Raw genomic sequence first — 27,765 nt, forward strand, 5'->3', positions numbered from 1 at the left:
CGCAAAATGGGAGTTGAGAGAGTGTTAATTGAAGGAATGACACAATACAAGCCATTTACAGTGTTTAAAGTTAACAAGGTTAACAGCCAAATAAGGGGGAATAACACAATACAAGCCATCACAATGTTTGAAAAACAGTATAAAATGTGCTGCAAATCTATGTAAGGTGTGCCTATTTTGACTAGACACCCGGTCTTGCAAGAACGACAAATAAAATCTTGCTCCTTCAGAACTTGACTTGACTAAATTGTTTAACTGTGAGCTGTGTTTCTCACATGAAGATGTGACTAGTGTGGTAGACAGAGGGGAACCAGTGGATGTGGTGTTTTTAGATTTCCAGAAGGCGTTCGATAAGGTGCCTCACAAAAGGTTGCTGCAGAAGGTTAGGGTACACGGAGTTGGGGGTAAAGTGTCAGCGTGGATTGAGGATTGGTTATCTAACAGGAAGCAGAGAGTTGGAATCAATGGGTTTGGCAGTTGGTGACTAGTGGAGTGCTGCAAGGATCGGTGCTGGGACCTCAACTGTTTACCATATACATGGACAACCTAGAGGAGGGGGCTGAGTGTAGGGTAACAAAATTTACTGATGATATGAAGATGAGTGGAAAAGCAAATTGCATGGAGGACGCGGAAAGACTGCAGAGAGATTTGGATAGGCTGACTGAGTGGGCAAGGACCTGGCAGATAGAGTATAACGTTAGCAAATGTTATCCACTTTGGTAGAAGTAGTAATAGTAGGAAGGAATATTAGTTAAAGGGTGAAGAGTTGCAGCATGCTACTGTGCAGAGGGACCTGGGGGTCCTTGTGCACGAATCGCAAAAACTCAGTCTGCAGGTGCAGCAGATGATCAAGAAGGCGAATGGAATGTTGGCCTTTATCGCGAGGGGGTTAGAATATAAAAGCAGGGCGGTCTTGCTGCAACTGTACAGGGCACTGGTGAGGCCGTAACTGGAGTACTGTGTGCAGTTTTGGTCCCCTTATTTGCATAAGGATATATTGGCCTTGGAGGGAATACAGAGAAGGTTCACCAGGCTGATACTGGAGATGAGGGGGTTAGCTTATCAGGAGAGATTAAATAGACTGGGCCAGTACTTGTTGGAGTTTAGAAGGCTGAGGGGGGATCTTATAGAGACATATAAGATAATGAAGGGGGTAGATAGGGTAGAGTTAGAGAGATTCTTTCCGCTTAGAAAGGAAACCAGAACTAGAGGGCACAGCCTCAAAATAAGTGGGGGGGGGGGCAGTTTAGAAAGGAGTTGAGGAGGAATTTCTTCACTCAAAGGGTGGTGAATCTCTGGAATTCTCTGCCCATTGAAGTGGTGGAGGCTACTTCGGTGAATATATTTAAGTCACGGGTGGATAGATTTCTGATAGACAAGGGAATTAAGGGTTATGGGGAGAAGGCAGGAAAGTGGAACTGATCCACTTCAGATCAGCCATGATCTTATTGAATGGCGGGGCAGGCTCGAAGGGCTAGATGGCCTACTCCTACTCCTATTTCTTATGTTCTTAATGCAATTAAGAGGAGGATTTGGATAAGTAATATACTTCTGTGTCTGATTAGGATAACCCAAAGTTTGTTTAAATGTACTTTCATTTTGTTTGTGTAGAACTCAGCTGTGGTTAACAAAAAGCACAGCAAATTGCTATTGGGTAGAGCTAAAAATGGATGTTGTTAGTTGTGACTCTGAAATTGTTTTCTGCACTCAGGTCCCAACTGAGTTGCCCCAATATATTTTGGGCAGGATTTCATTTGAAAGGAAGTGGTTTAACTAGATAGTGTTATGATCTTGGTAAAAACCAATAACTTTTTTTGAATAGGAGAAATGCAAAATCCCAGTTATTTACCTCAAGGGTAGAATCACATCACAGTTTAAGTCAAGATCTTTACCACATGTAAGTTATTAAACCAAAGACTAAATACTATCTATCCTATACTTCATCCAGAATTAATAAGTTAAACATGCATTAACAGTAAATTGTGGTTGAATATGAATTATAAATTGCAAATTAAATGGTAGCTACAACTAATGCCGATCTGATTAATTGATTCAGCCGTCTATTCAGATTTTGGTGATTACATTCAGTCACCAAGTCTTTCAAACTCATTTTCCCTACAAGGAATTTCAGCTTCTCTTCTGGGAGACCCCTTGTCAAAAGCAGTGTATAGACAACTCAAGTTCCACAGGTATGGTCTTTACCACAAGTTTCACGTGTCTGCAGAACCTGCTCAGCTCTATATGGATGGTGTAGATGGACCAATGTTATCTTCAAGTAACAGAAACAACTGCAGCATCTTATTCTCTCACTCTCAGCTTCTATATCTAGCCTCCTCCGCTTGAACTTTTAGCTTGTCTGACCTGCTGCAATGGAATCAACAGCTCCTATCGCCTGGCTTGGATTGATTCGTGTCTTTTCAGTTTTGACCTCACAATCTCTGCTCCCAATTTCCTTAAACTGGGAAGTTCAATTTAATTTCTGTTTACCCTTTTCTCCTTTCCTTTCAGTTTCATTTGCATTTCAGCTTCAGTTTTGCAATTATGTATGTCTCTGAAATTGGCAAATCAAGCATAAAATATAGCTTCTCTCACAATAGCTCTATGCTCAACTGGTTATTCATAGGTAGGTGAGACGTGTTTTAAATGCAAGATGAGCAGCTGTTCTGTACAAATCTCAGACAGTGTCCTTTTTGTTCGTAATGCCTGGTTATTCAATAGGTATCCAATGCCTCGACGTGGATAGTTTTTATTTTTTGCAGGGAGGCTTTACAAGAATGAGCAAAGACATTGAAAGTGAGATATTTTCTGCTGCTTCCCTGAAGGAACAATGGGTTTCACCCTGTTGGTGGGACAGAGCGAATCCAACTTAATGAACCCCGTCAACTGAGCTGGTGTCATGTTCTTTTATATTTGACTGTAGCAATGAATGATTGCACAAAATTAATTTTGCCAGACAGTGTTCTCTGATTTTTCTATTGTTGATAAAACAGCTTTGAACTCAATCAAATGACACTTCATTTAATGTTAACTTGGTCTGCTTTCACAGAGATTAAAGGAGCATATGTGTCCAACACAGGTCTGGATCACAATTTCATTGTTAAGCTTCTGGGTTCCTTGCAAGCTACCAGATACTAGACTGTACCTGATAAAATGAGGAATAGCCTTTTAAAAGGAATGATCCACACCTTGGAATCTTAGAAGGCATCTATGGCAGACCCAAATCTGTAACAATGGAAAATTTGATTGTACAACAGAACTAAGATTGAACTCTTTTGAAAATTACTAAAGACTGTATTTCCTACATTTTTGAAATAGATTAAAATAAAAATTTGCATTAATGGAATGCCTGTACAACCACTGAATGCCTCAGTTAGTACTTTTGTAGTGTGGCCACTGCTGTAATATAGGGAACTTGGCAACCAATTTGCGCACATTAGGCCTTGCAAGAAACAATTTGATAATGACCATATAATTTGTTCTTGTGATGTTGATGAGTGATAAATATTGAACAAGAGAGAATTTCATTTCTAAGAACAAACTAAGTTACAGCACAGACCCCCCAAGTCTGCACCGACCGTGCTGTCCGACTGAACTAAAAGTCCCTACCTTTCCGGGGACCATATCTCTCTTCCCATCCTATTCGTGTATTTGTCAGTGTGCCCCTTAAAGGTCACTATCATATCTGCTTCCACGACCTCCAACGGCAGCGAGTTCCAGGCACCCACCAGCCTCTGAGAAAACTTGCCTTGTACGTCTTCTTTGAACTTTGCCCCTCATACCGTAAATCTATGCCCCCTAATAATTGACTCTTCCACCTGGGAAAAAGCTTCTGACTATCCACTCTGTCCATACCACTCATCTTGTAGATTTCTGTCCGGTTGCATCTCAACCTCCATCATTCCGGTGAGAACAAACCAAGTTTCTCCAACCTCTCCTTATAGTTAATGCTCTCCAGACCTGACAACATCCTGACAAATCTTTTCTGTACCCTCTCCAAAGCCTCCACATCCTTCTGGTAGTGTGGCTATCAATACTATATTCCAAGTGCGGCCTAACTAAGATTCTATAAAGCTGCATGCCCCGGCTGATGAAGGCAAGCATGCCCTATGCCTTCTTGACTACTTTCTTCACCTGTGTTGCCACTTTCAGTGACCTGTGTACCTGCCCATCCGGATCCCTCTGCCTGTACACCCAGATACTTCTCTTTGAAGTAACACCATGAGGTCATTTATATTAATTTGAGAGAGCCAATGCCTTGGTTTAACCTCTCATTTAAAAGGCGACACCTTTGACACTGCAATATTCCTGCAGCACTGCGTTGAAGTGTTGGCCTATATTTTTCTGTTCAAGTCTCAGGTGTGCAATTTGAGCACAACCTTATGACCCAGAGGTGAGAGTGCAGCCAAAGCTGACAAATTGTTTTCATGTTACATTTTAATTCAATTGCATTGAACAGTTTAAATAAATTTGTAAGTTAAAATTACTCACAGTCTGTACGTACATCTCCTTTAAGAGGAAAAATTCTAATCCTAGTGTTATATTGGATGGACTGTGCAGTTTATGGTGATTTAAATGCAATGGACTGGTTCATCAATTTCACATTTTCCTCAATAACCTTAATAGTGAGAATAGTGATGCGAGTTTCTTCTGGTAATGTTTCAGTACTTTTATGTTGTGCTATTGATCTACCATGCTAAGCTGTTTAATCGTTAGAGGAAATACTATTCTTTGCTTATTTTTGAGAGTTAACTGTTATCTCCATATATGTTGAAAGTGCTTCTTATTTTCTGGCCAGGTTCTCTATGGATATCAGTAGTGCTAGCAGTGTTGTCCTGCAGACTTTGACCCAGGCTGCTAGTCAAGACACTGCTGTATTGAAGCCAGCTGAGGAGCAATTAAAACAATGGGAGACACAACCTGGTTTCTATTCAGCTTTATTGGTGAGTTGTACTTTCACAGTTGGGTGCACACCCCTAGCATAGTTCATAGATAAGCAAATGTAAAAGCTTGGTATGTAACTGACAGTTACTCGAGTAATTAGTCTAATTTGCAATCATGGGGTAGTGGTGAGCAGACAACTCCTGAAATTCATTAAATATACATGAAATTTGTTGTTATACAGCAGTTTTAACATGTATATATTTCTGTTCTCATTGGCATTGGAATATCAATTCAAGACTCCAATTTTATCTTTTTTTTTGAAAGACAAATATTTAGGCTACTGCTGTGAGATGGTGCCTAATCTGCAAATGAAGTTGTGGTGTAAATACTTATTTATGCATTACCAGATTTTATGGGCATTTATTTAATTCAGAAGAGTATTTTTAGTATTTCTATGGCTGGTTCACGTCAGTTTCTGGTCAGTGCTACCCCCCACATGGACAGTGGAGGATTCATTGATGGTATTGGCATTGAATGTGAAGAGGCAATGATTAGATTCTCTCTTGTTGGGGATGGTCATTTCCTGGCACTGGTGTGGCGTGAAAGTTACTTGTCAAACCTGAAAGTTGTCCCAGTCATGTTGCGTATTGATCGATGTTGCTTCAATGTCAGAGTAGTTCTAAATATGTGATTATCAGTGAACACCTCCACTTTTGCCTTTATGATGGAGGGAAGGTCATTGATGAAGCAGCTGAAGATAGTTGACCTGTGAAATTACCCTGAGGAACTCCTGCAGTGGTGTCCTAGGGCTGAGATGACTGACATCCAACAACCGCAACCATATTCCTTTGTGTTAGATATGATTGTTAAGCAGTGAAGAATTTTCCCCCGATTCACATTGATTCCACTTTTGAGAGCTCGTTAATTCCACGCCTGGTCAAATCCATATCTAAGGAAAGATGTGCTGGCCCTGCAGGAGGGTCCAGAGCAGGTTCATGAGGATGATCCTGGGAATGAAAAGCTTGATGCATGAGGAGCTTTTGAGGACTCTGGGCCTGTACTCAGTGGAGATTAGACGGACAAGGGGGGGATCTCATGGAAACTTACAGAAAACTGAAAGGCCTGGAAAGAGTGAATGTGGAGAAGATGTTTCCATGAGTAGTCAAGACTAGGATCTGAGGACACAGCCTCAGAATAGAGTCATAGAATCTGACAGTGCAGAAGGAGGCCTTTCAGCCCATCAAGTCTGCACAGACCACAATCCCACCCAGGCCCTATCTCCATAACCGCATGTATTTACCCTAACCAGTCCCCCTAATACTAAGGGGTAACTTAGCATGGCCAATCAACATAACCCACACATCTTTGGACTAATAAAGGGGTGACCCTTGAGAACTGAGATGAGGCAGAATTTCTTCAACCAGATGGTGGGAATTTATGGAATTCATTGCCATAGAAGGCCGTGGAGGCCAAGGCATTTGAGTATATTTAAGACAGATAGATAAGTTCTTGATTGGTAAGGGGATCAGATGTTACGGGAAAAGGTGGGAGAATATGGTTGACTTGACATGGTTGAAACTTAGCAGCCATGATTGAATGGCAGAGCAGACTTGATAGGTCGATTGGCCTAATTCTGCTCCTGTATCTTATGGTCTCATGGTCTAAATGCTGTCATGATGTCATGGCAATTACTTTCACCTTATTTCTTGAATTCAGCTCTTCCTCCATGGCTGGAGCAAAGCTGTAGTGTAGCTTGGAGCTGAGTAGGCCTCAATGAACCCAAACTTGAGTATCAGTGAACTGTATGTTGCTGTTCATGTGGTGCTTGGTAGTATTGTTCATGACACTTCCCATCATTTTTTAATGATTAAGAGTAGACTGATGGGGAAGTAATTGGCTGGATTGCTTTTGTGGACAGGACAAAGCTGGCCAACTTTCCACTTTGCAGGGTGGATGTGTTGTCGTTCTACTGGAACAGCTTGGCTAGGGGCACAGCTAGTTCTGGAGCACAGGTCTCCAGTGCTGTTGCCGGAATGTTCTGAGCCTGAACTTTTGCTGTGTCCACATATATCACACAGCACAAATTGAATTAGCTGAAAACTGACATCTGTGATCGAGAAATCTGGGGAGGATGACAAGATGGATCATCCATCCGGCACCTCTGACTAAAGATAGTTGCAAATGCTTTGATCTTGTTTTGTACGCTGATGTTCTAAAGTTTATCTATTAGTGTCACAAGGAGGCTTACGTTAACACTGCAAAGAAGTTACTATGAAAATCCCGTAGTCATCACAGTCTGGCGCCTGTTTGGGCACAGTGTGGAAAAATTTAGCATGACCTAACCAGCATGTCTTTTGAACTGTGGGAGGAAACTGGAGCACCCAGAAGAAATGACACAGACCCGGGGAATACGTGCAGACTCCGCACAGCCGGGAATCGAACCGGGGTCCCTGGTGCTGTGAGGCAGCAGTGCTCACCTAACAGTGATGTGCTAGGCTCATTCTGGGATGGTCCCAGATTGGGTGAACGGCCTCAGCTGATAAGAGCAGGACTTGACCTTGTAATATATGGTCTAGCCAGAACTGGCATCAGATGCCTATCATAACTGCAAGTTTGCCTCCCTTGTACTTGAAGGAATAGTGAAAAGTGAGAATGCCCACTGGTTTTACTAGGCACCGTAATAACGAGAGAGACAAAAACTAGACAGTTGATATGTTGAAAGGGTTTAAGTTTTTATCCAGGGGTGAAGGCACGAGGCTTGCAGTATAGCAGGGAGATGTGGGTGGAGAGTATTGCTGAAAATGGAACCATGCTAATGAAGCTTTTAGCCTTGCACTCATCAGTGGAGAGAAATAAAAGGAAGTAAACAAAGATTGCTTTGTTATTATAATTGAGGTTTACATGATAATGATGTTTTTGGGTTGTCTTTAGTTTTAGGGTAAAATTAAGGGGGTCATGAGACCTGTCCAGAAGTCTGCAGGTAATGGATCTGGACAATGAGGCTTGTAAAGTTTAAAGGAAAGCCTAGATTGCTATTGTCTGCAAGTGTGAACCTTTTTCCAGTAAAATAAATGCAGCTCTATGTCCAAAGTCTCAGAAAAGCATTGCAAATGTCACATTGTAAACTGCTGTGTTTTAAGCTATACATTTAGTTCCAAGGTGATAGAGAGCTTGGGCTCTTGAGGATAGTTGATCAGCATTTTTACCAGACTATGAAGCCCATGTGATTCACATTGCCGTGGAAGTTGACTTTGTGGACAAGGATTTCTAAAACTCCTGAGAACACTCAGATACAGTCTGTCAGGTTCTGGGTGAGAGGGTGTAGCCAAATGCAGCAAAATGCAGTGCTTCATTGTGCTGGAATATGGGTGGAAATGCACATTTGGATTGAAAATATGAAATTTGTGAGGTGCTAAAGCTGGAAAATTCACCGAGCATGTGCTTAAGGGAGGATTTCTAGTAATAGTTTCATTGTGAAGAACAGTTCTAGAGATTAGAAGTTATCAGGCTGAGAAAGGAAAAGAACCGAAGTTCACTCTGTGGAGCTAACAATCAACGGATTGATTTTTGAGAGAGTTTAATGTCTATATAAAGGGCAGTATATGTATACTTGTGAAATTTATTTTTTTTCAATTATGCTAAAAATAAGGAGTATTCCGTTCTGTAGTTTGAAGTAAAAGTTGCCTACAAAGAAATTTAGTCAATAATGCATCTTGTCATCCTCCCCAGATTTCTCGATCACAGATGTCAGTTTTCAGCTAATCTTTTATTGCAGTAAATGTCTTAAAATATTGTGTCGTCCTTTTAGCGATTAACTGGAAGTTTGAATTTCTTATTCAAAGTTATAGATCGCTACAGAAATTCCTTAACAAGATCTGGCATGGATATGATGCAAGTACAATGGGAAGGTGCATCCGAGTGACGTGCCTTATTCTCCGTTCTAGCCCCCAAGTCATGGTTTAATGAAATGGAATGCGATTTGGCTGAGTCCTGGTGAAGAAGAATGTGTATAGTTGGCAGAATGACGACCAGTGACAAGTTTTAGTATCAAGATAAAATTATTTTATTTCCTTCATAATGCAGCTGAATTGCAAAGTACTCTTTAGCAAAACAACTTGTACTTACACAGCACCTTTAAAACACTGAAATAAACCAAGATGCTTCAAAGGAAGGTCAGAAATTCCATACTGTGCCATATGAAGGAACAGTTTGGCATCTAACCTCCAACTTTGTGAGAGGCAGCGTTTCCTAAAAATTTTAAAAGAAGGAAGGGACACAAAGATAATGGCAATTAACGTTCATGCCACACGAATGCAAGGCAATAACCATCTCCAACAAGAGAAAACCTAACCACTTCCCCTTGAGTTTCAATGGCAGTACTATCGCTGAATTTCCCATCATCAATATTCTGAGGGTTGCTACTGACCAGAAACTGAACTGGACCAGCAATATAAATACATTGGCAAATAGAGTAACTCACTTCCTGATTCCCCAAAGCTTCTCCAATGTCTACACGGCACAAGTCAGAGTGTGATGGAATGCTCTGCCTGGCTGAGTGCACCTCCAGCAACACTCAAGAAGGTCGCAGCCACCCAGGACAAAACAGCTTCCTTGATTAACATCCCATCAATCGCCTGAAACATTCACTTCCTGCACTGGCGTACTGTGGTAACAGAATGTACCACTTACAAGCTGCACTACAGCAACTCACCAAGGCTCCTTTGGCTTCCAAAAACACAATTTCCACCACCTAGAAAGGACATGTTGGAATGCTAGCAAGTTCTTATCTGAACCTCCAAGCATTTTGATTTGAAACTATATTGCCATTCCTTCACTGAGTTAAAATCCTGGAACTCCTTCCCTAACAGCATTGTGGGTGTTTTACATGCATTGTAGCAGTTCAAGAAGGATGCTTATCAAACCTCCTTGAAGGCAATTAGGGATGGACAGCAAATGCTGGCCTAGTGATGCTTGCATCCCATGAAAAAATTAAGATGAAGAGGTTTAGGGGCAGAATTTCAGAACTTTGGATTTAAGTAACTAAAGGCATTGTCACAGGTGGTGGAGCAATTAAAAGTAAGTTTGCTCAAAATATAGAATTGGTGGAGCACAGATTTCTGAGAAGTCAATAGAATCTCTACAGTGCGGAAGCAGGCAGATCTGTCCATTAAGTCTGCATTCAACCTTCTAAATGAGCACCTTGCCCATAATCTACCTAATCTACACATCTTTGGACACTAAGGGGCAGTTTAGCTTATGTAGTGGGGCTGGAAATTATAGGAATGGGAAGGGGGTGAGGCTACGGAAAGATTTGAGAATGATCTCAGTTATCAATTATTTAATGAGGGTGTTGCTGAACAGAACACCAAACTAGGCCGTCGAGCATGGTGGTGATAGCATCACAGGACTGTGAATTTAAAAGCCTTAAGTGACATTTCCTTCGGTGGTTGGCATTGATTGAGGCACAATCTTGACATTAGGCAGGAGTGCGACACTTGAATGTGTGTGGCTTGTTTCAGTTTAGAGTGGCACTTAAGGGGTTTGTCTGCACACCATGTTGTGCTGAAACATCGCCAAACTATTGTTGAAATTGTCCTAACTGTCGATTTCTAGGATGTTAAAAATGGAAAAGAAGTATTTTGTTGAATCAGTTAGAGTAGTAACCATAGACATTAGCAGTTCAGAAAGGCTGTAAATGGATCACAATTTGGTGGTCAGTGTAAACTTGGAAGTAAGATGTACTATGGCAAGAGCCAATCAGTTCCTGACTCTAATGTACTGTAGCATGGTAAACTTTGGGGAATGATTCTCATCTAGATATGTTTTGAGTAAATAGTGAATCTCTTGAAGAGTATAGGGGATGTAGGAGTAGAGTTAAGAGAGAAATCAGGAGAGCAAAAAGGAGACACGAAATTGTTTTGGCAGATAAGGCAAAGGAGAATCCAAAGAGCTTCTACTAACACAAAGGCAAAAGAGTAACAAGGGAGAGATAGGGCCTCTTAAGGATCAACAAAGTAATCTATGTGTGGATCCACAAGAGATGGGTGAGATCCTAAATGAATATTTTTCATCAGTATTTACTGTTGAGTAAAGCATGGATGTTAGGGAACTTGGGGAAATAAATAGTGATGGCTTGAGGAGTGTATATATTATAGAGAAGGAGGTGCTGGAAGTCTGAAAGCGCATCAAGGTAGATAAATCTGCGGGACCTGATGAGGTATATCCCAGGATGTTGTGGGAGGCTAGAGAGGAAATTGCGGGTCCCAAAGCCAAGATATTTGGATCATCGGTCATCATGAGTGAGGTGCCTGAAGATTGGAGAGTGACAAATGTTGTTCCTTTGTTTAAAAAGGGCTGGAAAGAAAAGTCTGGGAAGTACAGGCCAGTGAGCCTTACATTTGTGGTGGGTAAATTGTTGGAAACTATTTTGAGAGATAGGATCTACAGGCATTAAGAGAGGCAAGGACTGATTAGGGACAATCAGCATGGCTTTATGAGTGGAAAATCATGTCCCACAAATTTAGTTGAATTCTTTGAAGGTGTAACCAAGAAGGTAGACGAGGGCAATGCAGTTGATGTTGTCTACATGGACTTTAGCAAGGCTTTTGACAAGGTACCGCATAGTAGGTTGTTGCATAAAGTTAAATCTCATGGGATCAAGGGTGAGATATCTAAATGGATACAAAATTGGCTTCTTAACAGAAGCCAGAGAGTGGTTGTAGAGAGTTGTTTTTCAAACTGGAGGCCTGTGACCAGCAGTGTGCCTCAGGGATCAGTGCTATGCCCACTGTTACTTGTCATTTAATATAAATGATTTGGATGAAAATATAGAGGGCATGGTTACTAAGTTTGCAGATGACACCAAGATTGGTGGCCTAGTGGACAGTGAAGAAAGTTACCTCCAATTGCAACGAGACTTGATCAATTGGGCCAGTGGGCTGACGAATGGTAGATGGAGTTTAATTTAGACAAATGCGAGGCAATGCATTTTGGTAGATTGAACCAGGGCAGGACTTACTCAGTTAATGGTAGGGTGTTGGGGAGAGTTACAGAACAAAGAGATTTAGGGGTACATGTTCATAGCTCTTTGAAAGTGGAGTCACAGGTGGACAGAGTGGTGAAGAAGGCATTCGGCATGCTTGGTTTCATCAGTCAGAACATTGAATACAAGAGTTGGGACATCTTGCTGAAGTTGTACAAGACATTAGTAAGCCTACATTTGGAATACTGTGTACAATTCTGGTCACCTTATTATAGAAAGGACATTTAAACTTGAAAGAGTGCAGAAAAGATTTACTAGGTTGCTACTGGGACTTGATGGATTGAGTTATAAGGAGAGGCTGAACAGACTGGGACTTCTTTCTCTGGAGTGTAGGAGGCTGAGGGGTGACTTTATAGGGGTCCATAAAATATATGAGGGGCATAGACAAGGTAGATAGTTAATATCTTTTCCCAAAAGTAGGGGAGTCTAAAACCAAAGGCCATAGTTTTAAGGTGAGAGGGGAGAGATACAAAAATGTCCAGAGGGGCAATTTTTTCACAGAGGGTGGTGAATGTCTGGAACAAGCTGCCAAAGGTAGTAGTAGATGCGAGTACAATTTTATCTTTTAACAAGCAATTAGATAGTTATATGGATATGATGGGTATAGAGGGATATGGGCCAAATGCGGGCAATTGGGATTAGCTTAGGAGTTTTTGAAAAAAAGGGAGGCATGGACAAGTTGGGCTGTACAGTTTGTTTCCATGCTGTAAACCTCTATGACTCTAATAAAATACAAAACATTTGTAAAGTATGCACATTCTTGGAGGCAGATGAACTTTGTAAGTGGCTGAGTTGATTGAAAAGGATAGAGGTGAAGTGGCAATGGTTGGATTCAGATCCGTAACAAAGGAGCATGCAACCCCAGAGCCGAAGAACCTATTACCAGATAGGATACCATTTTATTAGAAAATCTTGTAGATAAACTGAAGATGAATTCTCAAAAATATTCATCTCTGAAACTATTTCACTATTTTCAAAATTTTGAATCCTATTAATCACACAATTACCAATGCATGATGACATCATACGCTCAGGCTGTGGTACAATGAATGGGCATGTTCTGACGATATTACTTGTGGAAAAAATTGCCTACATGCGAATGATCCCAGTGCCTTTCAGTTGGCACTAGGAGGCCACATTCCGAAATTATAAAATGTTGATTCCAGTATGCGAGTGAATACAAAAAAAAGTTAGGTGACAACAAAATGAAGTGACAAAATTCAGTGTTCAACATTACCTATTTTTGTGAATGATTTGTTTTTCACCTGATCAATATTACCTTGGGCACCTGTTGAAATAAATAAACTGATGTAAATTCATAATTAGTACATTCTTATTTATGTCCTATGCCTTGGGGCCAGAAAAGTACAGAAATGTTTGAAGGAGAAGTGAACAGAAAAAGCTTTTAATGTTGTGCACAGTACAGATTGTTAACTTTTGTGCACTGTTGGTTAGGTTTCCACAGTAAGAAGTCTCTCAACACCAGGTTAAAGTCCAACAGGTTTATTTGGTAGCAAAAGCCACTAGCTTCTTGGCCTCCAAAAGTGGCTTTTGCTACCAAATAAACCTGTTGGACTTTAACCTGGTGTTGTGAGACTTCTTGCTGTGTTTATCCTAGTCCAACGCCGGCATCTCCACATCATGGTTAAGTCTCCAGCAGAAAGAAAAATTCTATCAGAGAAATTTATAATATTGCAATTTCCACTTGTTATCTTTATCATTCTGGTAGGGTTTTGGATGGTATCAAATCTAATTCTATAATTTAAAAATATATTTTTAAAATCATTCTGAGAAGTAGTTATTGGATTGCAGAAGTGTTCTGGAATTGAAGCAGTTCTTCGAATGCCAGAGATGTGTGCACTTTATTTCAAGAGGCACTTGTTTGAACTGCATGCTAATCTCATCAGTTTCAGAAATGATTGTCAGCCTTATTTTGCTGCTGAGCAGTCATTGACTGATTAACTGTTAATATAATGCTTTCTTTCTATGTGGAAATTAACATCATGTTTATTGTCAATTAGCTTTAGTATTAGCTTTTGTTTGTTTTATTGCAACACAAGGAAAGGAGGAGGCCATTCAGCCTGATGAATGGTGAACCAGACTAAAAGCAAATTACTGCAGATGCTGGAATCTGAAACAAAAACAGAAAATGCTAGAAAATCTCAGCAGGTCTGAGCATCTGTGCAGAGAGAATAATGCCAACATTTTGAGTCTGGATGATGCTTCATCAGAGTTCTGCATCATCTAGACATGAAACATTGGCTCTGTTCTGTCTCCACAGATGCTGTTTTGTTTCAGTTACCTCATTGTTGATCTGTATCATTTAATTGCCCTGGCTATGTAAGTCTTTCTAACGAAAATCAATTTAAGTTTGAAAAATTTTGACTGAGCCTCAACAACTTTGGGGGGAAAGAATTCTACTTGTTATTAACCTTTGTGTGGAAAAGTGCTTCCTGACATTTTCCTACAGCCGCATTCAGATTTTGAACTGATGCCTCTTTGGACGACTGTGAAGTAGTTTATCTCCCTATTCAAATCTTGAATCACTTTAAGTATCTCAATTAGGATTCGTAAGTTACTGCTTTAAACATCAGCTGTTAGTAAATGTTGTTCTAGGTTGTTTTCATCTCTGCTTTTAATATATTGTGATTTGACTTCTTGGTAGTGTAGTGGAGGCATCTGGTACATGAGGGTTGATGTGGGACTGCGCACAAAGTGATGTTTGAGGACACCTGGCCCAGAGCCCAGGGTCTGTCTGGAGATAGATGCAATTGGGTTAAGAGGTAGATGCGAGCCAGTTTGATGCCTGTTGATGAATCATCTGCCAAATTTGATATTTTGAAATCTTTCAATCTATTTCAACTTGAGAGCCAATAAAATAATTTAACAAAAAGGGAATCCAGCTCCCAGGGAACATGTTGATTTCTTCATTAATCTCAGTAGGATGGCAGAAGTTTGTGACTCTGGCAATTTTAAAGTTTGAGCTCATCCTAGACAGAATTGTGGTGGGGGTATGATTCTGTCCTCGACAAGGTGTCCAGCTAACTAGACTGAGCTACCTTAATACAGGATCATCCTAAGAGGCAAGAGCACTTCATGGGATGGAAACCAACCGTCAGTCCACCATATCATGTCACAAAAATGCAGGAACCACCCAACTCAGGAAAGCAATCCCTGAACCACCCAGCAGAGACACCTTGCTAGCACTGCATTGAGAAATGTCCTCATAGGAAAGATTGTCATGTGACTATGGCCTGATGTTTCCATTGCAACAGGCAGGGACATTAGTAAACTATGCAAGTCAAAATTCCAGAACTAAACAGACATCCCTAAAGTAATCCACAAGACAGAGACTGAAGCCGCGCAGACATTTTTCTTGGGGCACATCAGAGGATGTGGTTCATAATTTTGGAATACTGGTATCCTGGTAAACAGTCACTTAACAAATTTCAAATTAGTTTTTGGTGATAGCGTGACAGTCCTGTCAGATGTGGAACAATGGCTCCAGGCCTTTGGATTTGAATGACAGACACTTCACTGTGTGGATCAGAGGGAGTCTGACTCCTGGTGCTCAGCAGGATCCTTGAACCACTGAGGTACAATGACAAACAAATCTTTGAGCAAAGATGTCTGCATAGCTCAATCTTTTTCAGCCAGGGACAACACCAAGACTGTTGATACCTGCCCCATAAGAAACAATCAACAGTATCAACAGCTATACATAGCCAAACCAACCAGACTAAGCAGGTGGGGTTTAATATAAGCAATGGAAGAAACAGACAAAGCCATACTTAAACACCAATCCAACCTCAAGCCAAGTACAAGTAACACCAGAGCATGGCACTGTTCTGACAGAATGATGAATGAGATGTGGAAGGGTTATAAAGCCTCCAGATCACCTCAACTTCTAACTTCAAGGATGTAAAGGGGGAGATGGGGTAATGAGAAAGTTATTGATATTATAGTGGAAATAAAGTTAAATGCATTAAGGCTGTAATAGTGATGTTAATGCAAAAGAGCAGCGGCCTCCAAACTCTGATCTGGATTCGGCCTGCTGTGGGCTGGATGTGGCCCGCAGGCCGTAGTTTGGAGACGTCTCACAAGAGCAATGTAAGACTTGGAAGTAAACTAAAGTAACTAAGAAATCCAGCTACGATCTACCAAGATCCATCAAAGATGCCTAAAGACAGTACAGACCAAGCTAGAGTCCCAGGCTAGCCACATAGATTTCCACTGACTATGGCAAAATCTGCAAGACGTAACAGGCTACAAGGTGAAGGCATATAGAAGCCCAGCACCAATGCACCCCTCTCCGATGAGCTCAATGCATTCTTTGCCTGTTTTGAGCAAGAGATCAGCAAGAGCATGCTTTCTGCCCCGGAAGCCTCGGATGAGCCTCTATCTGAGGTCACCATCGCAGACGTCAGATCAACCTTCTCAAAAGTCAACCCACGGAAAGTGACTGGTCCGGATGAGTGCTCAGACCCTGCGAGGACTAGCTGGCGGGGGTGGTTGCAGACATCTTTAATCTATCTTCATACCAATCTGAGACCCCTACCTGCTTCAAGAAGATGGCCATCATCCCTGTACCAAACTAGGGATGGTACAGGGATGATGGCCAGGCAGTGTACCTTTAATGACTATTGCCCGTTGACCCTCCCTATATCAACAAGGATGAAGTAGGAATAGTCGGGAGCTTCACGTTTCTTGGTGTCCAGATCACCACCAACCTGTCCTGGTTTCTCCAAGCTATAGTTAAGAAAACCCACCAGCGCTTCCGTTTTCTCAGGAGGCAAAGGAAATTTGGCATGCCCGCCGACTGACTCACCAACCTTTACTGATGCACCATAGAAAGCAGATGCACCCTAGAAAGCAGTCTTTCTGGTTATTGCAGCTTGGCATGGCTCCTACTCTGTCCAAGACCACAAAAAACTACAAAGGGTCGTGAACAAAGCCCAGTCCATCTCAAACTGGCCTTACATCCATTGACTCTGTCTATACTTTACACAGTCTCGGAAAAGCAGCCAGCATAATCTAGGACCCCACGCATCCCGGACATACTCTCCTCCACCTTCTTCAGTTGGGAAAAAGGGGACAAAAGTCTGAAGACATGTACCAACCAACTCAAGAACAGCTTCTTCCCTGCTGCCAACAGACTTTTGAATGAACCTATCGCGCATTAAATTGATTTTTCTCTACCCCCTATTATGACTGTAACACTACATTCTGCACTCCTTTCCTTCTCTACAAATGGTATGCTTTGTCTGTATAGCATGTAAGAAACAATACTTTTCACTGTATACTAATACATGTGATAATAATCAAATCGGGAGTGCAAGTTTGGGGGGGGAAGGGCTTGGAGCATCAAGGGTTAATGTGGGAGTGAATAGAGTACAGCCCACACAATGATCATAGAATAGAATTGCAGAATCCCTACAGTGCAAAGGAGGCCATTCGGTCCATCAAGTTTGCACCAACTTCAATCCTACCCAGGCCCTATTCCCATTACCCCACATTCTTATCCTCTTAACCCCCTGACATTAGGGTCAATTTAGCATGGCCAGTCAATCTAACCCGCACATCTTTGGACTGCAGAAGGAAACCGGAGCACCCGGAAGAAATCCACGCGAATACAGGGAGAATGTGCAAACTCCACACAGACAGTGACCTGAGGCCAGATTTGAACCCATGTCCCTGGCACTATGAGGTAGCAGTGCAAACCATTGTGTGACTGTGCTGCTCATGATGTAACAAGACACATGACCCAGCGCCGCAGTCAGTTTGGAGATGTACATTGTTGGATTAAGAATTAGATTGGAGTCAGCTAGCTCCATGCTTCTATCTTCTAGACTAAATATGGACATTTTTATGAGTAGTTTATTATACGATTAATATACTCCAGACTACAAAGCCTGCTTCATGACATCGGAAGCAGGATTCTTCAGAATGGACTTTAGTTTGTTAATCTATTCAAATCTGTGTAAAACAGAAATATTTTTATGCCTCAAAAAAACATACTTTTCCAACTGTCTTGTGGAATTGTTACAGCAACTGTTAAATTTTAAATAAAAGTACTGAAATGAGTGACTTATTTAACAGCCTTGAATCAATGGTTTCAGACATTCATCTGAACTAGAAAGCCATTAACCTTAAGTGCAATTGCAGAATTTTAGAAATCATAAAAAGTGCTGGCAGCATCGGGCAACAACTGAGCAAGTCTGTTTGGGTCTCCAATATCATTTTCCTAACAGCATTGTGAGTGTACCTACACCAGGTGGCCTACAGCCAGCTCCCACAGCTCAACACCTCCCCCTAACAATTAAGAACAATGGCATAAGATCAATGGCATACGGATGGAATGCATCCCAGAGTTCTGAAGGAAATGGCAGAGGTGATAGTGGATGCCTTAGTAATTATTTACCAAAATTCGCTGGATTCCGGGGAAGTGCTGGAAGATTGGAAAACGGCTAATGTTACGCCGCTGTTTAAAAAAGGTAGCAGACAAAAGGCAGGGAATTATAGGCCGGTTAGTTTAACGTCTGTAGTTGGAAAAATGCTAGAATCCGTCATCAAAGAAGAAATAGCGAGGCACCTAGAAAAGAATGGTTTGATAGAGCAGACGCAGCATGGATTCGTTAATGGGAAGTCGTGTTTGACAAATTTATTGGATTTCTATGAGAATGTGACTAGTGCGGTAGACAGAGGGGAACCGGTGGATGTAGTGTTTTTAGATTTTCAAAAGGCGTTTGATAAGGTGCCTCATAAAAGGTTGCTACAGAAGGTTAGGGTGCACAGAGTTGGGGGTAAGGTGTTGGGGTGGATAGAGGATTGGTTGTCTAATAGGAAGCAGAGAGTTGGAATCAATGGGTGCTATTCTGATTGGTGGTTGGTGACCTGTGGAGTGCCGCAGGGATTGGTGTTGGGGCCTCAGCTTTTTACCATTTATGTAGATGATCTGGAGGAGGGGGCTGTGTAGGGTGACGAAATTTGCTGATGACACGAAGATGAGTGGTAAAGCAAATTGCGCGGAGGGTATGGAAAGTCTGCAGAGGGATCTGGATAGGCTAAGCGAGTGGGTGAGGACCTGGCAAATGGAGTATAATGTTAGCAAATGTGAGGTTATCCACTTTGGCAGAAATAATAGTAGGAGGGATTACTATTTAAAGGGTGAAAAGCTGCAGCACGCTACGGTGCAGAGGGACCTGGGGGCTCCTTGTGCATGAGTCGCAAAAACCTAGTCTGCAGGTGCAGCAGGTGATCAAGAAGGCAAATGGATGCTGGCCTTTATAGTGAGGGGGATAGAATATAAAAGCAGGGAGGTCTTGCTACAACTGTACAGGGTACTGGTGAGGCCGCAGCTGGAGTAGTGTGTGCAGTTTTGGTCGCCGCACTTGCGCAAGGATATATTGGCCTTGGAGGGAGTGCAGAGGAGGTTCACTAGGCTGATACCGGAGATGAGGGGGTTGGACTATGAAGAGAGACTAAATAGACTGGGCCTGTACTCGTTGGAGTTTAGAAGGATGAGGGGGGATCTTATAGAGATGTATAAAATAATGAAAGGGATGGATAGGGTAGAGGTAGAGAGATTCTACCGCTGAGAAAGGATAGCAGGACTAGAGGGCACAGCCTCAAGATAAGGGGGGGGGTGCAGTTTAGATTGGAGTTGAGGAGGAACTTCTTCACTCAAAGGGTAGTGAATCTCTGGAATTCTCTGCCTGTTGAAGTGGTGGAGGCTACCTCGCTAAATATATTTAAGTCATGGGTAGATAGGTTTTTGATAGACAAGGGAATTAAGGGTTATGGGGAGAAAGCGGGAAAGTGGAACTGATCCACTTCAGATCAGCCATGATCTTACTGAATGGCGGGGCAGGCTCGAAGGGCTAGATGGCCTACTCCTGCTCCTATTTCTCATGTTCTTATGTTCCTACAAAATGTGGACCATCCTCCATATTTTGGGAGCCTCCTCTCAGGAAAGGTGGACATGGACAGTGCAATACATCATTTGTTCAAATATGCCAGTTCAGCCATCGGACAATTGAGGAAAGAGTATCAGCCAATTGAGGAAACAGCATCTGAAACACTTGACCAAGGCCATGGTTTACAAAGCAACAACAATCCCTGTGCTTCTATATGCTGAAGGGGTTTGGACAACCCCTAATTCATTAAGTGCGTACTGCTTGACACCTGGCCTCATCACAGTCTCCTACAGGGTTTTTGTACCTTTGATACTGCATCTTTTGCAAATAACTAGAAGCCTTGTTTTTTTTACAGTAGTTTTCCACAACAATTATGAGTTGATTTTGTTTTCTAACTTCCCTTGAATTATTTCATAATTTTTTTAGAATTAATGATTTTTTTCAGTGAAAGCAACAAGTCATGACTTTGAAACTCTTAAATAATTTTGAATATCTCTGTCAGGGCATTGGCTATTTTCAGTCAAAAAGATTTGACAATCATCTCAAATCTCTCCTACTGCTGATTGCTTGTAAAGAGCAAATCACTACTTGATGGTATTCCTGATGACCTTACTCTGGAATTTATTGTTTACATTTACTTTGATGGATATTTGATGTTATTCAAGTGCATGGTGGATATATTGGTTAAGTGGAATAATTATCAATTTTTTGGCAGTGTCAGATTCAAGTTAGTCCAAGTTAGCTGCAAAGTAAAACTTATCATAAAATGTCCTTGCGGTGTATTTTGATCCCAACCTTCTTAGATCTTTATTGAAAGACAGTGAAATTTCTATTGATTCTCATCTTCTGTTGTGTTAGTTGATCTCATCCAGTAAAGCCAGGACAGTTGTCCCCTGTCCTTGATCAGCGAGTCTTCCTGCTTCCAAATAGTGACTTCTGGGAAGTACTTCATTTGTTTGAGGTTTTGATGTGTGCTGAGCAGTGATTGTTTTTCCTTTAAAGCAATAAATATATTTGCATTTATCAGGATTGAGGAATTTTTGCCCTTTCGCAGAATTTTTCCTGACTGCTGCCTCTTCCTCTAATGCAGCCAAAGTTGAGAGTCTCAACTGTTAAAGTCTCTGCTTTGAGCAGACTCGAAGTGAGTTGTCACTCAGTACCATGCAATTCGCTCTGGGATAAATCTTCCCTCTCCAGTAAAGCCATAGCAATTGACATAGCCATTCTTCTTCTCAATAAGAATAGTGCATTTCAGCCTGAAATCCTGTGAGCCTTAACTTCAGCAAATCCTATCACCCATATCCATCTGTTGATTCAAAATCCCACAAAGAGTCCGCAATTTTATGATCTTGGTAAATCTAGCAACATTTTTATTTTCAAAACATAAATCCAAAATCCCAGTTATTTACCAAAAGAATAAACCTAGAAGATCCCACATTTGAACCATTTTTACTACAGAAGAATCAAAGCAACCACTAAATACTATCTCAGTTAGCCACTTTTGTGCGAACAGCCAGAATCAATATAAATTAAGCATGAATTAACAGGCAAATTGCAATTGATTATAAACTGTTTAAATTACACATTAAATGGCAAATACAACCATGTGAGTTCTCACGAATTAACTCAGCAGTCCACATAGCGTATGTCATCAAATGCAGTCAACAAAGTCTTTTAAAACTCTGTCTTCCCCTTGAAGACTTTTAGCTCCACTCTCCTGGGAATCGACAGCAGCCCGTTGTTCTACGGGCAGAGTCTTCACTACAAATGGCACATTTGATTGCAGAATCTCCTCAACTCTGCTTACAAAAGTTTGGAAGGCGTAGATCTACCAATGTCATCGTCAAGGAACAGAAACAGCTGCAGCCACTGATTCTCAACTTCTGAACCTGTGCGCACGCCATCTGCTTGCTTGCATGGCATCACTGGATTCATCAGCTTCTACCACTGAGCTTGGATGGCCCTGCATGCCTTTCAATCACTTTAGCCAGTTTCAGACTATCCAGCAGTTTTGCTTTCCAGATCGCAGTTCCAGTTTTTGTTTTCTTCGAAACCAGGAGAATTGATTTCTGTTTTGCTTTTCCTTTTAAGTTAAGATTCACTTTAAAAAAAACACAAGATTGGCAGCTGTGGATTGCATAATCCAATGGTCATGTTCTGTTCTTAGTGTAGACTTCATCCTGAATTACATGCGCTAACTGCATCAAAAGCTGAAATTCTGGGGTCACTTTGCTGATTTGATACAAATGCATTGATCGATAGTTTTGTGATAGAAGGTAAACAAAGGAAAAACTAATGTTTCTACCCACTTGAAGTCTAACATCTCCAGCTATTGAAGTAGCCTAGAAGCATTTTGCATTTCACTGCAGATCATAAGTGTTGAAATTATATGATTGCTTGTCACAAAAAAGACGTTTTTGCCTTCAGTCACTAATGTTCAGATCTTGTTGTTTTTGGTCACACTCATCCCTGATTTATACATGGACTGATGTTGAAACGTCTTGAAACACTTGACAAAATAAATTGCATTTGAAATACAGTAGTTTATAGCCAAAAAGGGACCATAATTGAGTAGTTTCTCAATCCAGATTTTCTTGGCTGACGGAAGTGAATAACCATTTTGTAGCCTAAAATTGCGGATCTGACTATACATTGCTACCTTGAATATAGGTTGGAGAAAGAAGTTTAGAAGAAGATAAAAATATTCAGAGACTAGCTTACAAAATAAATCAATGACAATCAGCTAGAAATGACTTTCAGCAAAGGAAAAGCTTGCATTTGTAGCACAAGAACATGTGTTTCCAGCAACTCAAAGAACTTCAAATATATTTAACTATTTTGTTGACAGCTGTGTAAGTAAATTGATTAGCAAAAAGATAAAGTCTGAGGACTCTTACTAATCAACTCGAGAACAACTTCTTCCCTGCTGCCATCAGACTTTTGAATGGACCTACCTTATATTAAGTTGATCTTTCTGTCTACCGTAGCTGTGACTGTCACATTTCTTTCTGCACCCTCACCTTTCCTTCTCCCCATGTACTCTATGAATGGTATTCTTAGTCTGTACTGTGTGCATGAAACAATATTTTTCACTGTATACCAATACATGTGACAATAATGAATCAAATCAAATCCATGTTGTCCAAGAGAAGGTTCCACTAAAAATTGCAACAAAAATGACCAAATAATTTGTTTTTGGTGACAGTTTTGGGAAGAATACTTGCAAGTTGTTGCCTGCTTTTTTTTGAGGCTCTGAGATATTTAAAATTTCCTGAACCACTGGAATGAGCTTAGAAATTGGTTTAACGCCTATCCAACAGAATAGGAGCGGGTTTACAGTGTATAGACAGGCTGTGTGGCCCAGTTGATTTGTGCTGTGTTTATCCTGCACTTGAACCTCTTTCCATCCTACTTCATCTTGTTTTATCTGCATATCATCCTATTCTTTTCTCCCTCATGCACTTATCCAGATCCCCTGCAGTTCATTTACACTATTCATCTCAACTGCTTCCTGTGGAAATTCAAAGTTACATATTCTAATCACTCTGGATTCAAAAAATGTTTATCCTGAATGGTTTATTGGATTTATCAGTAACTACTATGTACTTATCAGACCTGTACATTATCTGCAAATCTTATTGTAAATGTGTTGGACCTTTGCAGATGAATTCAGTGGACCACTGTTTCATACTTGGAGGACCTTGACTTTGCTGATATTCTTGCTGCCATCTTTTTCAGATATACTCATGTTTGGGGGACGTCTGACAGATCATGTACAAAATGCAGACTGGTCTGCATATCAACAAGCAGAAACACAAGTCATGAGTGTCAATACACTAGCATCACCTCCAATTATTATTGATAATGATGTGTTAGAGTATGTCGAGGATTTCACTTACGTCATGAGATTTGTCAACAATATCTTTTATAACAGTTGCTGCTATAAGCTCTACAACATCTACTAGCCAAATTAAATTTCAAGTGAGCATCTGGGCAAAAAGACTGGTTGCTACAGCCTTGTCCTTGAGATCAAAAAGTGGCAGATAAGATGTCTTGGACACGAGCAAAGGATGCCCCAAGAGCAAATACTGAAGGTTGTTCTAAGGACTGTGTGACAACTGGAAGTGATAGGGTTTACTGAGGATGCGGCACAAAGTGTAACATGTGCTCAATGAAGGAACATTGCCAAGGCCTTATGTCCCATCTTGAACAGGAAGGATAGCCAACTAACTGTAAACTTATGACTGCTAGTTTTGGACAGCTCCACAACTGGAAATATCTTTTAATTCATAATTACTCTTGGTTATAATTTCATCACTCTTAGTGATGGACTTCAGGTTCCTTTCCTGGAGCATGTTCTGTGCCTTCTACCTGTAGTGCTTGTTTAGGTTGTGTTCAACATGGAGGAGCACTGATTCATCTGATCAGAAAGCGCATGGTAGATGATGATCAGCAGGAGGTTTCCTTGTCCATGTTTGATCTGATGCAATGCGTCCTCATGATCTAGCATCAGTGTTTAGGCTTTCATGCCCAGCCCCTTCTGTACATAATTGTGCTGTCACCTCTGTTGGGTCTGCCCTGCTGGTGGGGCAGGATATAACCAGGGATGAGGATGGTGCTGTATGTGTGACATTGTCTGTAAGTTATGATTCGGTTAGTATGATTGTGTCATGTTATTGCTTGCCTAGTTTGTGGCAGGAGTCAGCTCTTCTAGTTTTGGCACACATCTTAACAGATATCTTTGGGTCGTAACGGATATCTTCACATCGTCTTTGACCACTGGTGAGGTTCCAGAGGTCTGGAGAATAGCCAATGTTGTTCCCTTGTTTTAGAAAGGAAGCAGGGATAATCCAGGAGATCATAGGCCAGTGAGCCTGATGGCAGAGGTGGAGAGGCTTTTGGAGAAGATACTGATAGGGTGTCATGGTGGCACAGTAGTTAGCACTGCTGCCTCACAGCATCAGGGACCCCGATTCAATTCCCAGCTTGGACCACTGTCTGTGTGGAGCTAGCACGTTCTCCCCATGTCTGCACGAGTTTCCTCAGGGTGCTCTGGTTTCCTTCTGCAGCCTGAAAGACATGCTGGTTGTGTGCATTGGCCTGAACAGGCGCCGGACTGTGGCGACTGGGGGATTTTCACAGTAACTTCATTGCAATGTTAATGTAAGCCTTCCTTGTGACTAATAAATATACTTTGAGGGACATGATAAATGTACATCTGGAAAAAAAATGTACTGGCTAGTGACAGGCAGCATAGTTTTGTACGGGGAAGGTCACATCTCACCAACATGATTGAGTTTTTTGAAGAGCTGACAAAGGTAATTGATGAGGGAAGGGCAGTGTATGTAGTTTATATGGACTTGAGTCCAGCATTTGATAAAGTCCCACATGGCAGACTGGTATAAAAACTAAAATCACATGGGATTCAGGGTGGGCTGGCTAGATGGATACACAACTGGCTTGGTTATAGTAGAGTGTTTTTCAGAATGGGTATCAGCAAATCGCAGTATTGAGTATAAAAGTTAGAGTGTTATGGTAAGGTTATATAAGGCATTGGTGAGGCCAAATTTAGAGTATTGTGTACAGTTTTGGTCACCTAGTTACAGGAAGGATGTAAATAAGGTTGAAAGAGTGCAGAGAAGGTTCACGAGGATGTTGCCGGGACTTGAGAAGCTGAGTTACAGAGAGAGATTGAATAGGTTAGGACTTTATTCCCTGGAGTGTAGAAGAATGAGGGGAGATTTGATAGAGGTGTATAAGATTTTGATGGGCGAATTTAGAGTGAATGCAAGCAGGCTTTTTCCACTGAGGCTAGGGGAGAAGAAAACCAGAGGGCATGGGTTAAGGGTGAAAGGAGAAAAGTTTAAAGGGAATATTGGTGGGGTGGGGGGGGCTTCTTCAAGCAGAGAGTGGTGGGAGTGTGGAATGAGCTGCTGGATAAAATGGTAAATGCGGGGTCACTTTTAACATTAAAAAAAACTTGGATGGGTTCATGGATGAGAGGGGTGTGGAGGGATATGGTCCAAGTGCAGGTCAGTGGGACTAAGCAAAAAATGGTTCGGCGCAGACAAGAAGGACCAAAAGGCCTGTTTCTGAGCTGTAATTTTCTATGGTATCTGCAGCCAGTGGTGGTCCACAGGGATCAGTGCTGAGACCTCTGTTGTTTGTAGCATATATAAATGACTGGAGGAAGTGTTGGTGGTTTGGTTAGTCAGTTTGCGGACAACATGAAGATTGGTGGAATTGCTGATAGTACAGGGGATTGTCAGAGGATATAACAGGATATAGATAGATTGGAGACTTGGGCAGAGAAATGGCAGATGGCGTTTAATCTGGACAACTGTGAGATGATGCATTTTGGAGGATCAAATTTAGGTGTGAATTGTATTGTAAATGGCAGAACCCTTAAGAACATTAATATACAAAGGGATCTGGACGTGCAGGTCCACAGTTCCCTAAAAGTGGCAACACAGGTGGCCAAGATGATTAAGAAAGCACATGGAATGCGTGCCTTCATCAGCCGGGGCATTGAGCGCAATAGTTGGGAAATTATTTTGCAGCTATATAAACCCTAGATTAGCCTGTGTTTGGAGTATTCAGAGCACTTCTGGTCAGCACACTACCAGTAGGTTGTGAAAACATTGGAGAGAATGCAAAGAAGATTCAGCCGAATGTTGCCTGGTCTCAAGGGTGTTGGCTAGATGGTGTCTGTGCAATTTAAGATGTTTTAAGAATCTGTTTTGGGAGAAGTTCAGCATCAAAGACAAATTTCTGACTGAAGCTAATTTATTTATTAAAAATCTGACCATTCAGCCAAATTAATTTATTTATTCGTATCTTTTTTCAGAATATCTTCACTAATCATGCACTTGACATAAACGTACGGTGGCTTGCTGTGCTGTACTTCAAAAATGGAATCGATCGTTACTGGCGACGTATTGCTCCACAGTAAGTATTTCAGTTGTGCATTTGGAGACTTATTGAGCTTCTAATTTTCTTTTCACAAATTTATTGAAGACTTTAGAAGTCAGATGTTTGTTTTTATTTCGTGGAATGTGGGTGTTGCTGGCCAGGCCTGCATTTATTATCCATCCTTAATTGCCCCTGAGAAGGTGATGGTGATCTGACTTTCTGAACTGCCACAATCCACTACAGTGCTGTTAGAGAGGAAATTCCAGTATTTTGACCCAGTAACAGTGAAGGGATGGCGATACTAGTGACTGGTCCAGTTCACTTTGTAGTCAATGGTAACTCCCAGCATGTTGGTAGCGGGGTATTCAGTGGTGGTATTGCTATTGACCATCAAGTGGAGTTGTTTAGATTTTCTCTTATTGGAGATGGTCATTTCCTGCACTTGTGTGGTGCAAGTATTACTGATCACTTATCAGCCTGAATATTGTTCTGCTGCATATGGAAGTGGACTGCTTCAGTATTCGAAGAGTCGAGAACACTGCTAAATATCTGAACTTAAAATGAAGGGGAAGGTGAGTGATGAGCCAGGTGAAAATGAACATTACCCTGAGGTTCCCCTGCAGTGATGTCCTGCGACTGAGATGATTGACCTCCAATAATCAAAACCATCTTCCTTTGTGCCAGGTATGACTCCAATCAATGAAGAATATCCCCCCTCCGATTTCCATTGACTTCAGCTTTGCTAGTGTTCCTTGTTGTCATACTCAGCCAAATGCTGTCTTGATATCCAACGCTATCAGGCTCACTTCTTGACCGGATCTTTGTCCATGTTTAGGTAAAGGCAGTAGTGAGGTCAGGAGTTGAATGGTCCTGGTGGAACGCAAACTGTGTGCCCATGAACAGATAATTGCTGAGTGGATGCTGCTTGATAACGCTGTTGGTGACCATTACCATCACTTAGTTGGTGATTGACGGTAGACTGGCGTGGTAATTGGCCTGGTTGGCTGTGTCCTG

The 27,765-nt window shown here is 41.4% G+C and overlaps 1 protein-coding gene across 3 annotated transcripts in view; it reads left to right on the forward strand.

Annotated features, from left to right (window-relative positions):
• The window catches only part of ipo11 (importin 11), a 593,411-nt gene that overhangs the window by 50,776 nt on the left and 514,870 nt on the right, over positions 1-27,765 (forward strand). For 2 of the 3 annotated variants that reach the window (XM_080186460.1, XM_080186476.1), the window contains exons 2-3: positions 4,796-4,940; positions 26,687-26,787. In XM_080186460.1, coding sequence (XP_080042586.1) covers positions 4,803-4,940; positions 26,687-26,787 — 239 coding nt within the window. In that variant the 5' untranslated portion in view covers positions 4,796-4,802. Of the gene's footprint in view, positions 1-3,090; positions 3,202-4,795; positions 4,941-26,686; positions 26,788-27,765 lie in introns of those variants that run through there. The other variant, XM_080186468.1, reaches the window with a different exon arrangement.

The sequence above is a fragment of the Carcharhinus amblyrhynchos genome, chromosome 1, assembly GCF_965287045.1.
Source record: "Carcharhinus amblyrhynchos chromosome 1, sCarAmb.v2.hapA, whole genome shotgun sequence".
Classification (NCBI taxonomy): Eukaryota; Metazoa; Chordata; class Chondrichthyes; order Carcharhiniformes; family Carcharhinidae; genus Carcharhinus; species Carcharhinus amblyrhynchos.